Genomic DNA, 20,912 nt, shown 5'->3' on the forward strand with positions numbered 1-20,912 from the left:
TTTGGTAACTGATGCGTCAAATATCTTGGCTTTGACCAACATTCTGTGTTGTTTTGTTGTTTTGTTGTTTTGGTGCAGATGATTTAATTGGTAGTATGTTGTTGCAGTTGTTGTACTTATTATTGCAGAGATCATATACGTTGATAAAAATTGCGACCAGCAAGAAAACATTTCAATCAATTTTATTTAAACGAACACTTTAAACTTTGCTGTTGCTCATTCCCGATGTTGCTGCAACAATTGCTGTTGTTTGAAAGTATAAAATTTTATTTTAATTTTTTTTTTGTTTTTGCCTTGGTGTAGATTAACATGTTGATGTCGATGTTGTGAGTCGTACGCGTAAAACTGTTGACAGAAATTGTCTGGAAAATGATTTATTATCGATCATGATAAGCACACATAAAATAAATCCTACAACTACACAATCTCCTTACAACTGATGTACCGTACCGTCCGTTGTGCGGTGCTGTTTTTCAGCTTATTAAGGTACAACACATCGCGAACGATATCAACCTAAGAACATCGCTAACAAAATTGTTGCTTGTTAATTATCAATCAATCGCTAATTACCGATAGTAACGCGATTGTCATCGAACCACTAAAGATACAGATACTTCGTCCTATCGTAAAAAATAAAACAACAACAAAATATTGTATGTAATTTTGGTTGTTTTCCAACAAAGACAACTGCAAAATCCGTACAAGCTTGAATTGGTGTGCGGTGCAAAAGCGGCGGTGTATAAGCTGAGCTTTAAGTATAGAATAAAAGCAGAAAATATATGAAAAATTAAGCTTATATAAACCGATGTGTAAATAAAAAATGGCTGACTGTGTAAATCCTGCTGGCCCGAACATCGACAGCGACAAATAAGACCTACCCAAAGCGTACAAGAAGTAACTGCCTGTTTTAATGGCTGTAATTCATTAGTTGAGAAACTTTTAAAACACAAATAATAAAAACAATAAAAATGAAAAAAAAATCATTCTCTTCCATTTTTGTATTTGTTTTTTCTGGATTTGAATAGCAAGCAAGAAAATCTTTTAGTACCCTACCTTGTTACTTCGTCGGCTCTTAAGCTTGACTTAAGGATAAAAGTCTTGCACTCTGCCATTGTCACAGAGCAATGTAGTTCAAAGTAATTAGCGCATTTTGTACTGTCAACTTTAATTAAACTGAATAGTAACTTGGAATCGGATTCTTACAATACATCCCGAAATACAAAACAATTAAAGCCACTATTTGAAATGAACGAACGTTATTAATGAATTATATTTATGTGGGATTAAGCATATATTATATATGTATATGTTGGATTTAGATATATTCGTTGGAATGAGAAGAGATTTTTAAAGTTTTAGCTTCACTCACTGACTTAAAGCATGTTTCCATTGCCTTCATTAAAGTAGTTCACTTTTATGGGTTTAACTATGTCAATATCGCGGTATAACCCATACACCTTATCATCAATTAACGCCTTCTTATAACTTTGGTAATTGTCGACGCTTCTGCACCATACAGCAGAACAGACTAATGACCCATAATGGGTTACTAATGACCCGTTGATTAGCCGTAAAATGAGGTTTCGTGCTTTCCAACTTAGTTAAGAATAAATTAAGAGAAATTATATCAAATTGATTAACATAAGTTGATTTAGTTGCAGTGGGAACATGGCATAAATAAAAAAAAAAATATATATATATATATATATGACATACATATGTCACCACTACTGACCCAACTACATTACTTAATTGGTAAGAAAAGCGAACCTTTAAGTAGTATTTATCAAAATAACATTTAGTGGACAAATTACAGAGGATTTAGTGTTCTTTCCTTTACGATTTTCTGCATTGACTTCGAATGGAAAAAATGCTTTAAAAAACTAACAATTGCTTAAAAAGGGTTATAGTGAGTCTGCTCTATCCAAGTCAATCATTGATCGTGTTCAGCATCGACAATGCTGAATGCTTTCATGATGGACAATTAAACATTAAATAAGTCTATGAAATCTTTTTGAGGAACCACAAAGTCATGTTGAGGTAGGGAACTGATACCTTTAAAATATCAATATGAAGTATAAATACTTTATTACATGAAGATCTAAAGTTGCGGAAGGAATGTTCGAGGTGAATACCGCATTTGTTCTCGGTGTTCTCAAGATTACGAGATTTTTGGTGCTGCTTCAGCGCAATAAAGTGATAATTTTTGTGTGATAGAAAATAGGTGCATCAACACACTCAAAAGCTAAATTTTGATTAAATTGATTAATTAAGTTGATTAAATATTTGTCTTCACATTATGGAATTGCAGGATATTCTAGTAGCAGATCTATTATAAGTTAGATCTATTATGATAAGAGTACTTAATTTCTTATTCCTTGTCATATAAACATTTTTATATAACATTAATTACTGTTCTTTGTTAAAATTTATTAAAATAATGTATTTAGAGCAAAACAAGCAGGTGTGTTATTTTTTAATCCTAAATTTTTCACAATTAGGACAAGGATGAGTGTTGTTCACAATGTTCACTGGAACAACACACAAAAATTAATTAACTCAAGTTAATCAATTTAATAAATTAATCATTTCAAACTATGATGTCCTATGTGTACACCACAGAAAATACTGTTGATTGTTTCAGAAAGATAACAAATACATTTAGTCCTTCCCACGTTCATGAACACACTTTTACAATGTTATCCTTGTCAATTTAATAAAGCTGTTAAGAGATGAGTGCAACACAAACAAAAGGACACCGTTTTAACGCCATTAACTTTAACGCAAACTTTGATCTTTTAACTAATGAATCCTCTTTCAATTCTCTTCCTATATTTTCCATCTTATTATTCTATCTTAAGAAAATATTGTCTAAAAGCATATTTCCCCCTTTCTGTATTACCTGTGCTGATCATGTCGTGCTCGGACATTAGGAATATCACCTTTAACAAAGGTTCATTTGGTGCATTTGTGGCCAGTTTGACACTCAATAAATTCACTTTAACGCTGTTGGAAATTTATTTGGCTTGCTCCAGTATTTGACATTTTACGATTAGCCAAGCGGCACAATCCTGGATTTGGTAACACTTTTTGATATATTGTTCCCATAGTCGACTATGAACGGGCAGGTGTAGTAATACTTCAACGAATTTTAATATTCCTTATCTATCGATGTGAGTAAAAGGACATCAATAGCAGCTGAAAACTGTGTTTGGTTATTTCACAAACTCTGAATCAGTGAGGAAATATTAAGAATAATAGCTAAGAACTCAAAATTCATTTAGTATTAATTATTATTCACTTGAATGTAAATTAAATGTTATTAAATTAATAATAATATAAGTATTGTGCAGATAACTATCTGAACCTCATTAGATAGCTTGAACTAGATCTAAAACCTATTAAGTTCAGTTGTTGATCGATCAAGTCTTTTGGGTTATTATGAAGTTAAGTAGCTATATAGTTAGGTTTTAATCGTTATTTTTAAGTCAAGTCTTGATCATTACATAACATTTTTAGAAACGCAAACTATTTTAAATTTAAGAACACATAAACTAGTGAAGAAAAGCTGGAATTGTGCAAAGAATTATACTTGAACTTTCCCTTTCTTCGACTATCATATCCAAATTTGAATCAATCTAAAATAAATTTCTTACGATTATTAGATGCTCTTAATTCGTCCTTATCACTTTAACATATATACTGAAAATTCTTCAACTAAAAAAATCATATTCAATCACATTCAGATGGATTTAGTTAATACTATTCAAACTGACTTATTTAAAAAGAATTTCTGTGACAACTTCCAATTGCTCGAAATCCAAGGATTTTTTCCTCTAAATAACTTGCTTTCCTAACAAGAAACAAATAAAGTAGTAACGAACCTTAAATATGTAATATCAGTAGATCAGAGTATTAAGAAAATATACATAAATAGTTTTCTTTTTGGTCACTCTCTCGAACTTCTTATCTTCCTCCTAAGTAAAAACAGTACTCAAAAAAAAAAATTCTTCAAACCATCCATCCTAAAAATAAATATACTTCACTTCTTTCTAAATGTTTAAGTTGAGACCCCCAGTCTCAATGACTTATTTAATTTGATTAATAACTATTTCTTCTCGTAGTTAAATCCGGTTTAATTGCTCTATTCTCCTATAGCAATTTGATTTCTAGTAATTTTGATATATAGCAATTAATAAAAATTAATAAAAACTCATTTTTTATTTTCAAAAAAATATTGATATTATTCAGCTTCGTTAATTTATATCCCTAGGATCCGAATAATGAATTTTGTCAATCGTTCTAAGATTAATAATATAATTCCGTAACATATTACATAGGTAAGACAAAATAGGTCAATAGTAACGTATTTCGGAATTATATTAAAAGCTCTTTGATTCATTTTAGTATTACAGGCTTTCGTACAGCTATCGCTTCAATTTTCCTCTTCAATATTTGGTTATCCAAATCAATTTGACGTTGCTGTTTTCTTCGATTAATGGAAGCTGTGGACGCAAATCTGACCGAAGCTTTAGAACTCTAAATATTTTAAGGATATAGAATTACATATTATTTAAAAGACAAACAAATCTTTACTATTAAAAGTGAAATATATAATGTTTTATATTGAATTTTTTTAAAATTGTCTAAATTGCACAAAGGACCTCAATCAGGAACCTCAAGATTGATCCGATCAAAAAATACATAAAGGATAGAGCACTGAAATTATTTGCGAAAACTGACAGATTTAGCAACACCGCGTTACCGAATCTCAGAATCGTTACAGGCTCCTCGGGAGGTATGCAGATCTAAGGTAAATAAACATTCATTTTTTTCAAATATTCCATTAATATTTTTAATGGTTTTAAGGTTAGACCCAAATTTCCGTCACTCCTTACATATTTTAAATTATGTTATCACTATTTCTCTCTGTCACTTCTTACACATCGTTTTTAATATTTTATTTTCCTTTTCTATCGGCCCTGTCTCTAGCTCTTTCTATATATCTATCTCTCTGGCTATATATCTCTCTCTGGTATTAATATTTTCAGAGCATTACTTACCTGACCACTCGTGGTAAACGTTGGCTTTTGACTGACAATTTTTTGCAGCAAAATCTTATTCGTCCTCTCAATTTCACGCAGTTCTTTATTGGAAAAACTGGCGTTCTTACGCGGATGTCTGATGTTCCTTTTAAGCAGTAAGATCATGGTATTATTCGTCATCAAAATATGTTTATGTTTTGTTTACTTACCTCATTTTTGGTACGGGCATTTTTGCATTATTGAAATTTTTTAAACGGGGAACATCTGGTGCAAGTTCACGTAATGGAAGCGTGTGTGAAATCCGATAGGGCAATTCATTTTCATAGTCTCTAATCGATTCCATAGGATTCTGTATGTAATTCTCTTCATCTGTATCCATTGATGTAACGGAATCATCTGTTGTGCTAACCTCACTGGATTCAGAACTTTCCGGTTCGGCAAAAGTAACCCGACGTGGTGTTTTTACCTGTGCTGCAGCATTTCTTAACCTGTAGTCTTCCATTTTTTTCAGTTTTTCATTCATTATCTCCTGTTGTCGATGATTAATCAAAACCAATTTAAAGTTCATTAACTTTTCACGTAGGTCCTTGTCAATATCGGAAACACTATCTGATGATTTAACAGCTTCGTTGGAGGCAGACTGTTTTATAACCTTCGTTGGCTCATCATTTTTCACACTTTGCTCTGGTGGTTTTGGTGTATTTTTCGGTACATTCTTTTGTATATTCTTTTGGGTATTCATTTGAACTTTATTATTATTATTAATGCTTATGGAAGTTCTTATATTCGCAGTCTTAGAGTTCACTCCTTTAATATCAATATAACAATGACCATTTGGATTGTGTATTGCACAACGGCACGTACATTGCTTGTCCAGAATCAAAGAACTGCCAGGTGATCTTGTTGTTTTTTTATCAAAATTATTTTCCGACATAGTGTCTGTAGCACTCTTAAGGACGATTTGTGAAGCAGTATAAACTGTTTGATCATCCTCACTTGTTAGCGACGAGATCGCCTCTTCGAATTTCATTTCAGCCGCATCAGTTACGTCTTTTATTGATACGGCTTTATCATTGTCAACATAGTCGTCAGAAGACGACGACGATGACGACGACGACGAGGTCATCGAGTAATCACGATGATTAAAATTTTTAAATCTATGTGCGTTTAGCATGCGATTGCGAGTATAATTGTAAAGAGCCTTCAGATGATATTAAGTCATAGTTAATTTTTAATTTGGATAATTTTTTACATTTTAAATATATCATAATTATTATTTACGTACCTCATTTCTCCTTGCAGTTATTTCACTAAAAATGCTCTCCATTTCAGTTCCGGAAGATTCTTGAGTTTCCGAAGTAGACGTCTTACACTTCTCATCGTCTGATTTGATCGTTTTCGCCATTTTTAGCCAATTTGCAAAAACTAGGATAAAATCAGATTATAAAAGGTAAAAAAAGCGTGTAAAACTATAAAAAAGATAAAATATGTTAAACGCAAAAAAAAAGTGATTTTTATTTTGTTAAATAAAAATTTTATTGAAATTAAAAATCATGCTTACTAAATTTTAATACAAGTATTTTTAGACAATAGAGGTCTTTCAGAAGACTCATCTGGAATTCAATATTAGACTGAAATATATTTAGTGCATGAAACTTATTAAAGGAATAATTATTCATACCAATATATATATATATTTTTTTTATATAATTTACTATAAATTAGATATATATTTTCTATATACTTCAATTCAGTTTTTAAGTAGTTTAAAGAACAGTCCTTACACACCGCATGAAGTCAATAAAAAAAATGTTTTTATTAGCTAAAAAGTCTATAAAAGCCTTGTTGTTTAAAAGTATTGGATTATTTTATAATATGTACTAATTATTTATTAAAATATATAAATTTTATTTTTAAAGAAATATTGAACATGATAAACCAAATGTGTAAGTAACGAGTTTTTGGCGATCAATTCTGACGAAGATAAAGGTATTTTTAAAAAGCACAAAGTAAAAATCAATATTATTAATTCCACATACAACATGGACATGGAGTCCTCAGCGAACTCACCATAAATATCTTTAAAATAAATGATTTAAACCTGACAAATCTTTCAGTGAGTTAAGATCAAAAACAAGTAGCAGAAACAACAGGACATCCTACATAGAAACCTTCAGCTACTGATAGTAGTGTGGATTAAATAGCAATGTATATTCAACTTATAATATTAACTGAATGTCTTGCATATTATTATTATTTTTATTCAGTAGGTGACAAGCAGCGAAAACCACCTTATAAGACTTTAACCAATTAAAACTATCTTTCAGAAATGACTTGTCAAAATACAAATACACAGTTCTCAGCAGTGAAAGTCCGTGATACTGTGACTTCCAAGTTTATTTAAATTCTAGAAATTTTTCCAATATTTAAGGTTTACTTAATTTTCCTACCAGTATTTTACACTAAGTACAGTACTCATCCCCTTTAAAAAACGTTAAAAAGAACCAACAAAACCATAAAATTACAGTCTTTGACAAAAATTTTAAATATAATATTTTAAAGAAATATGTTAATTATTCTCTTCACTCCTATAAGTATACTGCATTCTGCTGTTTCCCAAAAAATATGCTTCGAAATTTTTTATAAGCATTCAACGTTAACACCGTAATTAAAAGATCGTATTTTTTAACTCTACGGTCTATGGCATTAATGCGCCAACATTAATAATGACCAACAGAGGTTGATTATTTCTAAAGTATTGATAACAGTGATTGTCATAAATGATAATAAATAAGCATTAAATTACAATATCACCCTACATACTTCCTTGAATAAACGGTACATTAAGTTTACCAGACATCAAACGCGTTATTCCTGGTGTAAGTCTTGGGACCGAATTAACAGTTCAAACTTAAGTCTTAAAGCTGACCTAAGTATGAATTAAGTTAGCAAAGTTGATGTTAAGCCAGACTTAAGACAGCCTTTAAGCATTGATTCATAAGTACAAACTTTGATATTCACCCCAAGCGAAATGAGAAAATTAATTGCAAAGGAAAAAGCAAAAAAATACAAATACAAATTAAAAAATTATTTAAATATTATTTATTAGAATTTGTCTAATATGTTATAGATGGTCAACTATATAAAAATGGTTTACTTAAGTAATTTAAAAATAATTAGTATATAAAATCACCCAATAACGGAATGACTTCATATTTTTAAACAGCCACTGATATTATTGATGAGTTCGAATCAAAATAAAATAAAAAATGTGACGCGTCTACCTAAATCTAATGGAAGATGAACTCCAAAGTATCTTCATTTGCTTGCACTGGCGCATTTGCATGAAGCTCCACAACCACAATTGCTCTGCTTCTCAGAGGCGCATTTACAACCTGAAAATGAGAAAAAATCAAAACGTAAATAAAAATTTTAACAAAAATTTATATAAAAATAAAACTGATAAAAATACATATATAAATAGTAGCATAACTACGTAATTCTTGATAACACCGATAGACCCATTAACAATATTTTACAGATAACTTCAGTTCTTATCAGTTCAACTTACCGGTTCCACATGGGCAAGGCATATTGATGACGTCTTTTGTTTATTGTTTATTGTTTATTGAAATCTTCTGGAAAAGCTTTCTCAGCTAAAGTTCTCTACTAATTTTGATAGTCGCGTTGAACTTTTAGGTTCTCACTGATCTATTATAAAAAATGTTTACAGTTTTATAAGCACAAAATTATGGAGACTTGATTTTAGAGATAAAAACTTTTGCACACGGCCCTCGTTTAATTAATTCAGGGTATATTTGTGTGCAGAGTGCAAAACGGGTGGTGTGCAACATAGGATGATAGTAATTCTAATCTATATATGTATGTACATATCTATGTATATTCCTATTAATATTAATTAATCTATTAGTGGAAAAATACCTATGACAGAATAATTAAATGGATTTAAATTATTATTGATAAATTATAATTTAATTTCTTCTGAATTTGGTATACCTTTTTAATATTATATTATTTTAGTAAAAATAAAATGATTTTATTGAAGACTATCTCGGATCAGTTATGAAATATAATTACTAATAATGTAAATTTACTATATCCTGAAATATATTTTAGAGGTTTGGTTGAAAGTAAAGACTTATAATAGAATTTTTCCTTATTTTTGACCGTAACTATCAGGACAGAAATTGACATTATCTCCAATATGTATATGTGAAGTTATTTAGTAAAATGTATTCTAATTTTATGTCTTTTATGGATAAATGATAAAATCTAATTGAAAATATGAATAATAATTTTTTTTTAAATATTATTTTAATCATTTTTGCATTTCAATAGCAACCGAGAACATTGGTTAGGCATATTCTTAAGTTAAAATATTTTAATTGATGTTTGAAAAGATCCAATACATATTTTTTCAACTTTTAATATAACTTTCTTTGAATTATTTTTAAAATAAATTACAAACACATATCTACAAGTCTGATTTTTTATAATGTCATCAAAAATTAAGGTATCAAACCTTATCAGTGTAAATATAAACAATAAACCTCACAACAACAGAAAAGTAAACAATTTTGCACTCGACCCACGAAACTAACAATGCACCGAGTGCAAAAGGTTTGAAAACTCCAATTCAAACGTTTGTAGGTCTATAAAATAACTGACATATCTCCGAAACACATCAGTGCATATCAAGAAGTGCAATTCGAAGAAACTCCAAGAAGTTCTAAGAACATTTAAAGAAATATCAAAAACAATGCCTTGCCCATGTGGATCTGGTAAGGGATTTTCTATGAAATTATAATAAAATAAAATATGCATAAAATATTATATTATATTTTTTTATATTATATTTAATAATTATTTAATTTTCTTCTTCTTAGGTTGTAAATGCGCTACTGAGAAGCAAACCAACTGCGGTTGCGGTGACTCGTGCAAGTGCGCCACCAAGAAGTGAGATTTTTGCCTCATTTAAGCGTGACCTATAAACTTAGAAGTCAAATGCAATATATCAAACAAATATATCATATCCATATTTTTAAAAATTTATAAAAAATTCAATAAAAATAACTGAAAGTTAAAATTTTGATTCTATTTTTAAAGAAAATTATTAAAAAAGTTCAGGTATGAGAAACCTATAAGTATTTCGGATGGTTATTAATATTTTAATTATAGAGTTTTGAAAAGCGCGATTACTAGAACAATCATTTGCTGGTTAAAAAAAGCTATTATTATAAGGCAATGAAATTAAAAAGAAAAAAATATAAAAGAAATCTTAAAAATTTGAGGAGGTTATCTGTTTTGCATGGAAAGAACATGTGAATCGGATTAAGTTCAGTATAACTCATGCCATTAAAACTAATCTATGTATACTGATGTAGATATTATGTGTTATTTTAAATACTACGATTATTATTGGATTAAGATGTAATTAAATTGAAAAGATTACCAATGAAATGTTAGATGTCAATTGAATGTTAGAAATATGTAACATAAAGTTTGTACAATAAAATAATAATTAAGTTCTTCTAATTAATACTTCTAATTAATTAATTAATACTTGAAATCCAATTGAATATCTTAACCTATCCGTCTAATAATGTTATTACTTTATATTACATTAAGAATACGCTGAATTCAATTCAGTCAATACAAATTTCAATCAGTAGTCAACGATTAGGAAAAGTCAATGACTGCAGAATTAGTGATCGCAGTTGTAGAAATCCATATCTTCTAGGTATTGAAGTATGCTCTTAAATTCTGAATGTTGTATTATAAATGTCACTCGGATACTTTATTTATTTGTTTAATAAAGCGTTAGGTTTATATGTCTGTTTTTAGGGAGAAATAAAAAACCTGATGTATTCTTAGTAATTGTATACCTCCCTGATTTTTACTATACAAACATATTCTATAAACGTCAATATTCTTTATCATAACTGCCAGAAATATAATAAATTAATATAAAATAAACGTAGGACTTGCTTTCGCAGAACAGAATACTCTGATCGCGACTGATATTTTGTGTTACTTTCCGGCTCTAAGTGAACAGAAGACAGTCTGCCTTTCGAATGCAAACTAAAATGTCAGCTCTTGAGGACATCTTAATTTCGGAAGAGTATAAGAGCTCCCGAACGAGCAGTCACCGGATCTAAGCCCGACCGTCTTATGACCTAACCAGCTATATACTGACAAGTGCCCAAAAGTATCCAGTACTTTAGAAGTTTTGTGGAAAACATTTGAATCAAACTGTATTATACACTAATAGTAAAATTAAAACAATATAATGAAATTAAAATTTGATAAAAACTGCAGTCCTAAGTATGTTTTTTTTATGTTTAACGCTATAGTAATAATCATATACACTCCACGGAATAAAAAAATCAACTCAATCCAACCTTGAGTCAACATTAATGCGAGACTACTAAATTGATATTAAATCATCGTTATTAGAGATTATATATTATAGATTACATCAAACTTAGACGTGCTCAAGAGATAAGAATAAACATATATTAAATATAGTACAAATATTCAATATCTAAAATAGATCTTACATGTCGAAAAGTATTACTTTGCGCGTGTTAGATAATAGATGATCCCTCGAAAATATTAAGTTTGGATGTCTTCATATATGAAATCAAACATCCAGAAATGTGATTTTCAATTTGATAACTACGAGTATACGGTTTCAGATGTGTTATGCTTACGCAAATTACTCAGCAGTGGTGTAACTATGCTTCGGAGATAGATTCCTCTCTTATAAATATAAACCACAAATAATATACTGCAAAAATAATGGCTACCCTCTAACACAATCTTGTTACGCCACTGCTATTCAGATATGAGTTTTGATATTAATAAAAATATTTACAATGAGCAATACTGGTACTTCACAAATTGAATTACACTTTTATAGATTTTGGTTAATCATCTTCATTATCAGCGAATAACATAAGAAGATTACACACCGCTCGCTTTGTGCGCACCACCCACCAAACGAAAACTGTGGCAGCCATCGATGAGGATTGTGCGTAATTTTGTGCTTATAAAACTAAAAATGTTTCAAAACAGATCAGTGAGAACCCAAAAGTTCAACGCTACTATCAAAATTAGTACAGAACATTAGCTGAGAAAGCGTTTCCAGAAGAAAATAATAAATAATAAACAAAAAACGTCACCAAGATGCCTTGTCCATGTGGAACCGGTAAGTTAAACTGATAAGAACCGAAGTTATATGTAAAGAACTGTTTAGTCTATTGGTCTTATCAAGAAACACGTTGTTATGCTATTTGTTTATATATTTTTCGTATCTAATTTTTTTTTATTTACATTTCTTTTAAAATTTTTATTTACATTTCATTTTTTTATAAATTTTTAGGTTGTAAATGCGCCTCTGAAAAGCAGAGCAATTGTGGTTGCGGTGCTTCCTGCAAATGTTCCAATGCTAACAAATAGAGCGGTACTACGACATATCTCTCATACCGTAGTTTAGCTTCGTCATAACATTTCATCATTTTGAACTGAAGTCCATTAAGAAAATCAATAAAAATTTAATTACTGAAATATGATGACAGTGAGATTTAATTTGTTTTCACATTATATGTTTAGAATTTATACTTTTAGCTGTAAAATAAAATAATATTAATAAAATAAATACTTTTAAGGAAAATAAAATATTTTAAATAAATTTTTAACGATATAAGCAGAATGGGTTTCACACTAAACTCTTCTAGAATTGATGAACTATCCTTCGAGTCTTTTCGATTGTCTAATCTTGTACAAAAAATGTGTTTTTTAATAGATCTATTATTAGAATATACTACTTATTGATATTATATACTATCATTATATGTATATTTGCCATACATTTTCTTCATAAGGAGAAGAGTCTATCCTCTCCTCATTAACACAATTAACAAGGCAATGTACAAATTTCTTTAAATAGTTAATTATATGTATAAAACAATAGAGCAATTAATTCTTAAGAATAATATATAATAGTCTCTAACATAATTTGACATTCGCCCGAGATACTGAAATAAAGAACGATATAGAGCTTTACTGAACTTCCCCAATTGCAATTTAAGTGCATTACGCTCGCTTCCATCTGAGGAAGAGATACGTGAACATCTGTTTTGTCAGAGTTAAGTATTGTCTAAATATAGTTTCAAGCATTAAAACATTATTCTTTAATATTCCATCCCTTATTGCAAAACCTAAATGGGATTGTCGGATTCTATTCGAATGATTGGATTCAATAAAAATTGAGTTTTATCAAACGCAGAATATTATAACGTATAAGATATAATTCATATTAATTAATTTTAATCTCTTTATTTGTTTATTATTAAAGGAAATAATTTCAAATTATTTATTTATATAAAAAATCATCTTAAATATGAATTCGAATTATATTGTTCACTTCTTGGTGGCGCACTTGCACGAGTCACCGCAACCGCAGTTGGTTTGCTTCTCAGTAGCGCATTTACAACCTAAGAAGAAGAAAATTAAATTAATTTTAAATATAATATAAAAAAATATAATATAATATTTTATGCATATTTTATTTTATTATAATTTCATTGAAAATCTCTTACCAGATCCACATGGGCAAGGCATTGTTTTTGATATGTTTTTAAGTTTCCTTAGAACTTCTTGGAGTTTCTTTGAATTGCACTTCTTGATATGCACTGATGTGTTTCGGAGACATGTCAGTTATTTTATAGACCTACAAACGTTTGAATTGGAGTTTTCAAACCTTTTGCACTCGGTGCATTGTTAGTTTCGTGGGCCGAGTGCAAAATTGTTTACTTTCCTGTTGTTGTGAGGTTTATTGTTTATATTTACACTGATAAGGTTTAATACCTTAATTTTTGATGACATTATAAAAAATCAGACTTGTAGATATGTGTTTGTAATTTATTTTAAAAATAATTCAAAGAAAGTTATATTAAAAGTTGTCAAAATATGTATTGGATCTTTTCAAACATCAATTAAAAAATTTTAACTTAAGAATATGCCTAACCAATGTTCTCAAATGCTATTGAAATGCAAAAATGATTAAAATAATATTTAAAAAAAAATTATTATTCATATTTTCAATTAGATTTTATCATTTATCCATAAAAGACATAAAATTAGAATACATTTTACTAAATAACTTCACATATACATATTGGAGATAATGTCAATTTCTGTCCTGATAGTTACGGTCAAAAATAAGGAAAAATTCTATTATAAGTCTTTACTTTCAACCAAACCTCTAAAATATATTTCAGGATATAGTAAATTTACATTATTAGTAATTATATTTCATAACTGATCCGAGATAGTCTTCAATAAAATCATTTTATTTTTACTAAAATAATATAATATTAAAAAGGTATACCAAATTCAGAAGAAATTAAATTATAATTTATCAATAATAATTTAAATCCATTTAATTATTCTGTCATAGGTATTTTTCCACTAATAGATTAATTAATATTAATAGGAATATACATAGATATGTACATACATATATAGATTAGAATTACTATCATCCTATGTTGCACACCACCCGTTTTGCACTCTGCACACAAATATACCCTGAATTAATTAAACGAGGGCCGTGTGCAAAAGTTTTTATCTCTAAAATCAAGTCTCCATAATTTTGTGCTTATAAAACTGTAAACATTTTTTATAATAGATCAGTGAGAACCTAAAAGTTCAACGCGACTATCAAAATTAGTAGAGAACTTTAGCTGAGAAAGCTTTTCCAGAAGATTTCAATAAACAATAAACAATAAACAAAAGACGTCATCAATATGCCTTGCCCATGTGGAACCGGTAAGTTGAACTGATAAGAACTGAAGTTATCTGTAAAATATTGTTAATGGGTCTATCGGTGTTATCAAGAATTACGTAGTTATGCTACTATTTATATATGTATTTTTATCAGTTTTATTTTTATATAAATTTTTGTTAAAATTTTTATTTACGTTTTGATTTTTTCTCATTTTCAGGTTGTAAATGCGCCTCTGAGAAGCAGAGCAATTGTGGTTGTGGAGCTTCATGCAAATGCGCCAGTGCAAGCAAATGAAGATACTTTGGAGTTCATCTTCCATTAGATTTAGGTAGACGCGTCACATTTTTTATTTTATTTTGATTCGAACTCATCAATAATATCAGTGGCTGTTTAAAAATATGAAGTCATTCCGTTATTGGGTGATTTTATATACTAATTATTTTTAAATTACTTAAGTAAACCATTTTTATATAGTTGACCATCTATAACATATTAGACAAATTCTAATAAATAATATTTAAATAATTTTTTAATTTGTATTTGTATTTTTTTGCTTTTTCCTTTGCAATTAATTTTCTCATTTCGCTTGGGGTGAATATCAAAGTTTGTACTTATGAATCAATGCTTAAAGGCTGTCTTAAGTCTGGCTTAACATCAACTTTGCTAACTTAATTCATACTTAGGTCAGCTTTAAGACTTAAGTTTGAACTGTTAATTCGGTCCCAAGACTTACACCAGGAATAACGCGTTTGATGTCTGGTAAACTTAATGTACCGTTTATTCAAGGAAGTATGTAGGGTGATATTGTAATTTAATGCTTATTTATTATCATTTATGACAATCACTGTTATCAATACTTTAGAAATAATCAACCTCTGTTGGTCATTATTAATGTTGGCGCATTAATGCCATAGACCGTAGAGTTAAAAAATACGATCTTTTAATTACGGTGTTAACGTTGAATGCTTATAAAAAATTTCGAAGCATATTTTTTGGGAAACAGCAGAATGCAGTATACTTATAGGAGTGAAGAGAATAATTAACATATTTCTTTAAAATATTATATTTAAAATTTTTGTCAAAGACTGTAATTTTATGGTTTTGTTGGTTCTTTTTAACGTTTTTTAAAGGGGATGAGTACTGTACTTAGTGTAAAATACTGGTAGGAAAATTAAGTAAACCTTAAATATTGGAAAAATTTCTAGAATTTAAATAAACTTGGAAGTCACAGTATCACGGACTTTCACTGCTGAGAACTGTGTATTTGTATTTTGACAAGTCATTTCTGAAAGATAGTTTTAATTGGTTAAAGTCTTATAAGGTGGTTTTCGCTGCTTGTCACCTACTGAATAAAAATAATAATAATATGCAAGACATTCAGTTAATATTATAAGTTGAATATACATTGCTATTTAATCCACACTACTATCAGTAGCTGAAGGTTTCTATGTAGGATGTCCTGTTGTTTCTGCTACTTGTTTTTGATCTTAACTCACTGAAAGATTTGTCAGGTTTAAATCATTTATTTTAAAGATATTTATGGTGAGTTCGCTGAGGACTCCATGTCCATGTTGTATGTGGAATTAATAATATTGATTTTTACTTTGTGCTTTTTAAAAATACCTTTATCTTCGTCAGAATTGATCGCCAAAAACTCGTTACTTACACATTTGGTTTATCATGTTCAATATTTCTTTAAAAATAAAATTTATATATTTTAATAAATAATTAGTACATATTATAAAATAATCCAATACTTTTAAACAACAAGGCTTTTATAGACTTTTTAGCTAATAAAAACATTTTTTTTATTGACTTCATGCGGTGTGTAAGGACTGTTCTTTAAACTACTTAAAAACTGAATTGAAGTATATAGAAAATATATATCTAATTTATAGTAAATTATATAAAAAAAATATATATATATATTGGTATGAATAATTATTCCTTTAATAAGTTTCATGCACTAAATATATTTCAGTCTAATATTGAATTCCAGATGAGTCTTCTGAAAGACCTCTATTGTCTAAAAATACTTGTATTAAAATTTAGTAAGCATGATTTTTAATTTCAATAAAATTTTTATTTAACAAAATAAAAATCACTTTTTTTTTGCGTTTAACATATTTTATCTTTTTTATAGTTTTACACGCTTTTTTTACCTTTTATAATCTGATTTTATCCTAGTTTTTGCAAATTGGCTAAAAATGGCGAAAACGATCAAATCAGACGATGAGAAGTGTAAGACGTCTACTTCGGAAACTCAAGAATCTTCCGGAACTGAAATGGAGAGCATTTTTAGTGAAATAACTGCAAGGAGAAATGAGGTACGTAAATAATAATTATGATATATTTAAAATGTAAAAAATTATCCAAATTAAAAATTAACTATGACTTAATATCATCTGAAGGCTCTTTACAATTATACTCGCAATCGCATGCTAAACGCACATAGATTTAAAAATTTTAATCATCGTGATTACTCGATGACCTCGTCGTCGTCGTCATCGTCGTCGTCTTCTGACGACTATGTTGACAATGATAAAGCCGTATCAATAAAAGACGTAACTGATGCGGCTGAAATGAAATTCGAAGAGGCGATCTCGTCGCTAACAAGTGAGGATGATCAAACAGTTTATACTGCTTCACAAATCGTCCTTAAGAGTGCTACAGACACTATGTCGGAAAATAATTTTGATAAAAAAACAACAAGATCACCTGGCAGTTCTTTGATTCTGGACAAGCAATGTACGTGCCGTTGTGCAATACACAATCCAAATGGTCATTGTTATATTGATATTAAAGGAGTGAACTCTAAGACTGCGAATATAAGAACTTCCATAAGCATTAATAATAATAATAAAGTTCAAATGAATACCCAAAAGAATATACAAAAGAATGTACCGAAAAATACACCAAAACCACCAGAGCAAAGTGTGAAAAATGATGAGCCAACGAAGGTTATAAAACAGTCTGCCTCCAACGAAGCTGTTAAATCATCAGATAGTGTTTCCGATATTGACAAGGACCTACGTGAAAAGTTAATGAACTTTAAATTGGTTTTGATTAATCATCGACAACAGGAGATAATGAATGAAAAACTGAAAAAAATGGAAGACTACAGGTTAAGAAATGCTGCAGCACAGGTAAAAACACCACGTCGGGTTACTTTTGCCGAACCGGAAAGTTCTGAATCCAGTGAGGTTAGCACAACAGATGATTCCGTTACATCAATGGATACAGATGAAGAGAATTACATACAGAATCCTATGGAATCGATTAGAGACTATGAAAATGAATTGCCCTATCGGATTTCACACACGCTTCCATTACGTGAACTTGCACCAGATGTTCCCCGTTTAAAAAATTTCAATAATGCAAAAATGCCCGTACCAAAAATGAGGTAAGTAAACAAAACATAAACATATTTTGATGACGAATAATACCATGATCTTACTGCTTAAAAGGAACATCAGACATCCGCGTAAGAACGCCAGTTTTTCCAATAAAGAACTGCGTGAAATTGAGAGGACGAATAAGATTTTGCTGCAAAAAATTGTCAGTCAAAAGCCAACGTTTACCACGAGTGGTCAGGTAAGTAATGCTCTGAAAATATTAATACCAGAGAGAGATATATAGCCAGAGAGATAGATATATAGAAAGAGCTAGAGACAGGGCCGATAGAAAAGGAAAATAAAATATTAAAAACGATGTGTAAGAAGTGACAGAGAGAAATAGTGATAACATAATTTAAAATATGTAAGGAGTGACGGAAATTTGGGTCTAACCTTAAAACCATTAAAAATATTAATGGAATATTTGAAAAAAATGAATGTTTATTTACCTTAGATCTGCATACCTCCCGAGGAGCCTGTAACGATTCTGAGATTCGGTAACGCGGTGTTGCTAAATCTGTCAGTTTTCGCAAATAATTTCAGTGCTCTATCCTTTATGTATTTTTTGATCGGATCAATCTTGAGGTTCCTGATTGAGGTCCTTTGTGCAATTTAGACAATTTTAAAAAAATTCAATATAAAACATTATATATTTCACTTTTAATAGTAAAGATTTGTTTGTCTTTTAAATAATATGTAATTCTATATCCTTAAAATATTTAGAGTTCTAAAGCTTCGGTCAGATTTGCGTCCACAGCTTCCATTAATCGAAGAAAACAGCAACGTCAAATTGATTTGGATAACCAAATATTGAAGAGGAAAATTGAAGCGATAGCTGTACGAAAGCCTGTAATACTAAAATGAATCAAAGAGCTTTTAATATAATTCCGAAATACGTTACTATTGACCTATTTTGTCTTACCTATGTAATATGTTACGGAATTATATTATTAATCTTAGAACGATTGACAAAATTCATTATTCGGATCCTAGGGATATAAATTAACGAAGCTGAATAATATCAATATTTTTTTGAAAATAAAAAATGAGTTTTTATTAATTTTTATTAATTGCTATATATCAAAATTACTAGAAATCAAATTGCTATAGGAGAATAGAGCAATTAAACCGGATTTAACTACGAGAAGAAATAGTTATTAATCAAATTAAATAAGTCATTGAGACTGGGGGTCTCAACTTAAACATTTAGAAAGAAGTGAAGTATATTTATTTTTAGGATGGATGGTTTGAAGAATTTTTTTTTTTGAGTACTGTTTTTACTTAGGAGGAAGATAAGAAGTTCGAGAGAGTGACCAAAAAGAAAACTATTTATGTATATTTTCTTAATACTCTGATCTACTGATATTACATATTTAAGGTTCGTTACTACTTTATTTGTTTCTTGTTAGGAAAGCAAGTTATTTAGAGGAAAAAATCCTTGGATTTCGAGCAATTGGAAGTTGTCACAGAAATTCTTTTTAAATAAGTCAGTTTGAATAGTATTAACTAAATCCATCTGAATGTGATTGAATATGATTTTTTTAGTTGAAGAATTTTCAGTATATATGTTAAAGTGATAAGGACGAATTAAGAGCATCTAATAATCGTAAGAAATTTATTTTAGATTGATTCAAATTTGGATATGATAGTCGAAGAAAGGGAAAGTTCAAGTATAATTCTTTGCACAATTCCAGCTTTTCTTCACTAGTTTATGTGTTCTTAAATTTAAAATAGTTTGCGTTTCTAAAAATGTTATGTAATGATCAAGACTTGACTTAAAAATAACGATTAAAACCTAACTATATAGCTACTTAACTTCATAATAACCCAAAAGACTTGATCGATCAACAACTGAACTTAATAGGTTTTAGATCTAGTTCAAGCTATCTAATGAGGTTCAGATAGTTATCTGCACAATACTTATATTATTATTAATTTAATAACATTTAATTTACATTCAAGTGAATAATAATTAATACTAAATGAATTTTGAGTTCTTAGCTATTATTCTTAATATTTCCTCACTGATTCAGAGTTTGTGAAATAACCAAACACAGTTTTCAGCTGCTATTGATGTCCTTTTACTCACATCGATAGATAAGGAATATTAAAATTCGTTGAAGTATTACTACACCTGCCCGTTCATAGTCGACTATGGGAACAATATATCAAAAAGTGTTACCAAATCCAGGATTGTGCCGCTTGGCTAATCGTAAAATGTCAAATACTGGAGCAAGCCAAATAAATTTCCAACAGCGTTAAAGTGAATTTATTGAGTGTCAAACTGGCCACAAATGCACCAAATGAACCTTTGTTAAAGGTGATATTCCTAATGTCCGAGCACGACATGATCAGCACAGGTAATACAGAAAGGGGGAAATATGCTTTTAGACAATATTTTCTTAAGATAGAATAATAAGATGGAAAATATAGGAAGAGAATTGAAAGAGGATTCATTAGTTAAAAGATCAAAGTTTGCGTTAAAGTTAATGGCGTTAAAACGGTGTCCTTTTGTTTGTGTTGCACTCATCTCTTAACAGCTTTATTAAATTGACAAGGATAACATTGTAAAAGTGTGTTCATGAACGTGGGAAGGACTAAATGTATTTGTTATCTTTCTGAAACAATCAACAGTATTTTCTGTGGTGTACACATAGG

At 29.4% G+C, this 20,912-nt stretch overlaps 3 protein-coding genes across 3 annotated transcripts in view; 1 reads left to right on the plus strand and 2 right to left on the minus strand.

The window, feature by feature from the left end:
* Nucleotides 1–4,196: 4,196 nt before the first annotated feature.
* Nucleotides 4,197–6,526, minus strand: LOC119686126. The gene is made up of 4 exons (XM_038100602.1): nt 6,331–6,526; nt 5,255–6,246; nt 5,064–5,190; nt 4,197–4,539 (listed from the first exon to the last, which is right to left on the minus strand). Exons 1-4 carry the CDS (start codon nt 6,448–6,450, stop codon nt 4,399–4,401), a joined length of 1,380 nt encoding a protein of 459 aa, XP_037956530.1. The 5' UTR covers nt 6,451–6,526; the 3' UTR covers nt 4,197–4,398.
* Nucleotides 6,527–16,990: 10,464 nt separating this feature from the next.
* LOC119686138 lies at nt 16,991–19,222 on the plus strand. The gene is made up of 4 exons (XM_038100617.1): nt 16,991–17,186; nt 17,271–18,262; nt 18,327–18,453; nt 18,978–19,222. Exons 1-4 carry the CDS (start codon nt 17,067–17,069, stop codon nt 19,116–19,118), a joined length of 1,380 nt encoding a protein of 459 aa, XP_037956545.1. The 5' UTR covers nt 16,991–17,066; the 3' UTR covers nt 19,119–19,222.
* Nucleotides 19,223–19,327: 105 nt separating this feature from the next.
* The window catches only part of LOC119677135 (dystrophin, isoforms A/C/F/G/H-like), a 62,853-nt gene continuing 61,268 nt past the window's right edge, over nt 19,328–20,912 (minus strand). Inside the window, exon 14 of the mRNA XM_038088401.1 lies at nt 19,328–19,392. Coding sequence (XP_037944329.1) covers nt 19,328–19,392 — 65 coding nt within the window. The remainder of the gene's footprint in view (nt 19,393–20,912) is intronic.

This window comes from Teleopsis dalmanni, chromosome 2, assembly GCF_002237135.1.
Source record: "Teleopsis dalmanni isolate 2A chromosome 2, ASM223713v2, whole genome shotgun sequence".
NCBI classification, from domain to species: Eukaryota; Metazoa; Arthropoda; class Insecta; order Diptera; family Diopsidae; genus Teleopsis; species Teleopsis dalmanni.

What these genes read in the sequence shown, in the direction of transcription:
- LOC119686126 (XM_038100602.1), bottom strand. Translation starts at nt 6,450, where the DNA reads ATGGCGAAAACGATCAAATCAGACGATGAGAAGTGTAAGACGTCTACT. An exon ending in ATGCCCGTACCAAAAATGAG is followed by an intron (nt 5,191 to 5,254) that starts GTAAGTAAACAA and finishes ACTGCTTAAAAG; the next exon opens with GAACATCAGACATCCGCGTA. An exon ending in CGTTTACCACGAGTGGTCAG is followed by an intron (nt 4,540 to 5,063) that starts GTAAGTAATGCT and finishes TAAAATATTTAG; the next exon opens with AGTTCTAAAGCTTCGGTCAG.
- LOC119686138 (XM_038100617.1), top strand. Translation starts at nt 17,067, where the DNA reads ATGGCGAAAACGATCAAATCAGACGATGAGAAGTGTAAGACGTCTACT. An exon ending in TAACTGCAAGGAGAAATGAG is followed by an intron (nt 17,187 to 17,270) that starts GTACGTAAATAA and finishes TATCATCTGAAG; the next exon opens with GCTCTTTACAATTATACTCG. An exon ending in CGTTTACCACGAGTGGTCAG is followed by an intron (nt 18,454 to 18,977) that starts GTAAGTAATGCT and finishes TAAAATATTTAG; the next exon opens with AGTTCTAAAGCTTCGGTCAG.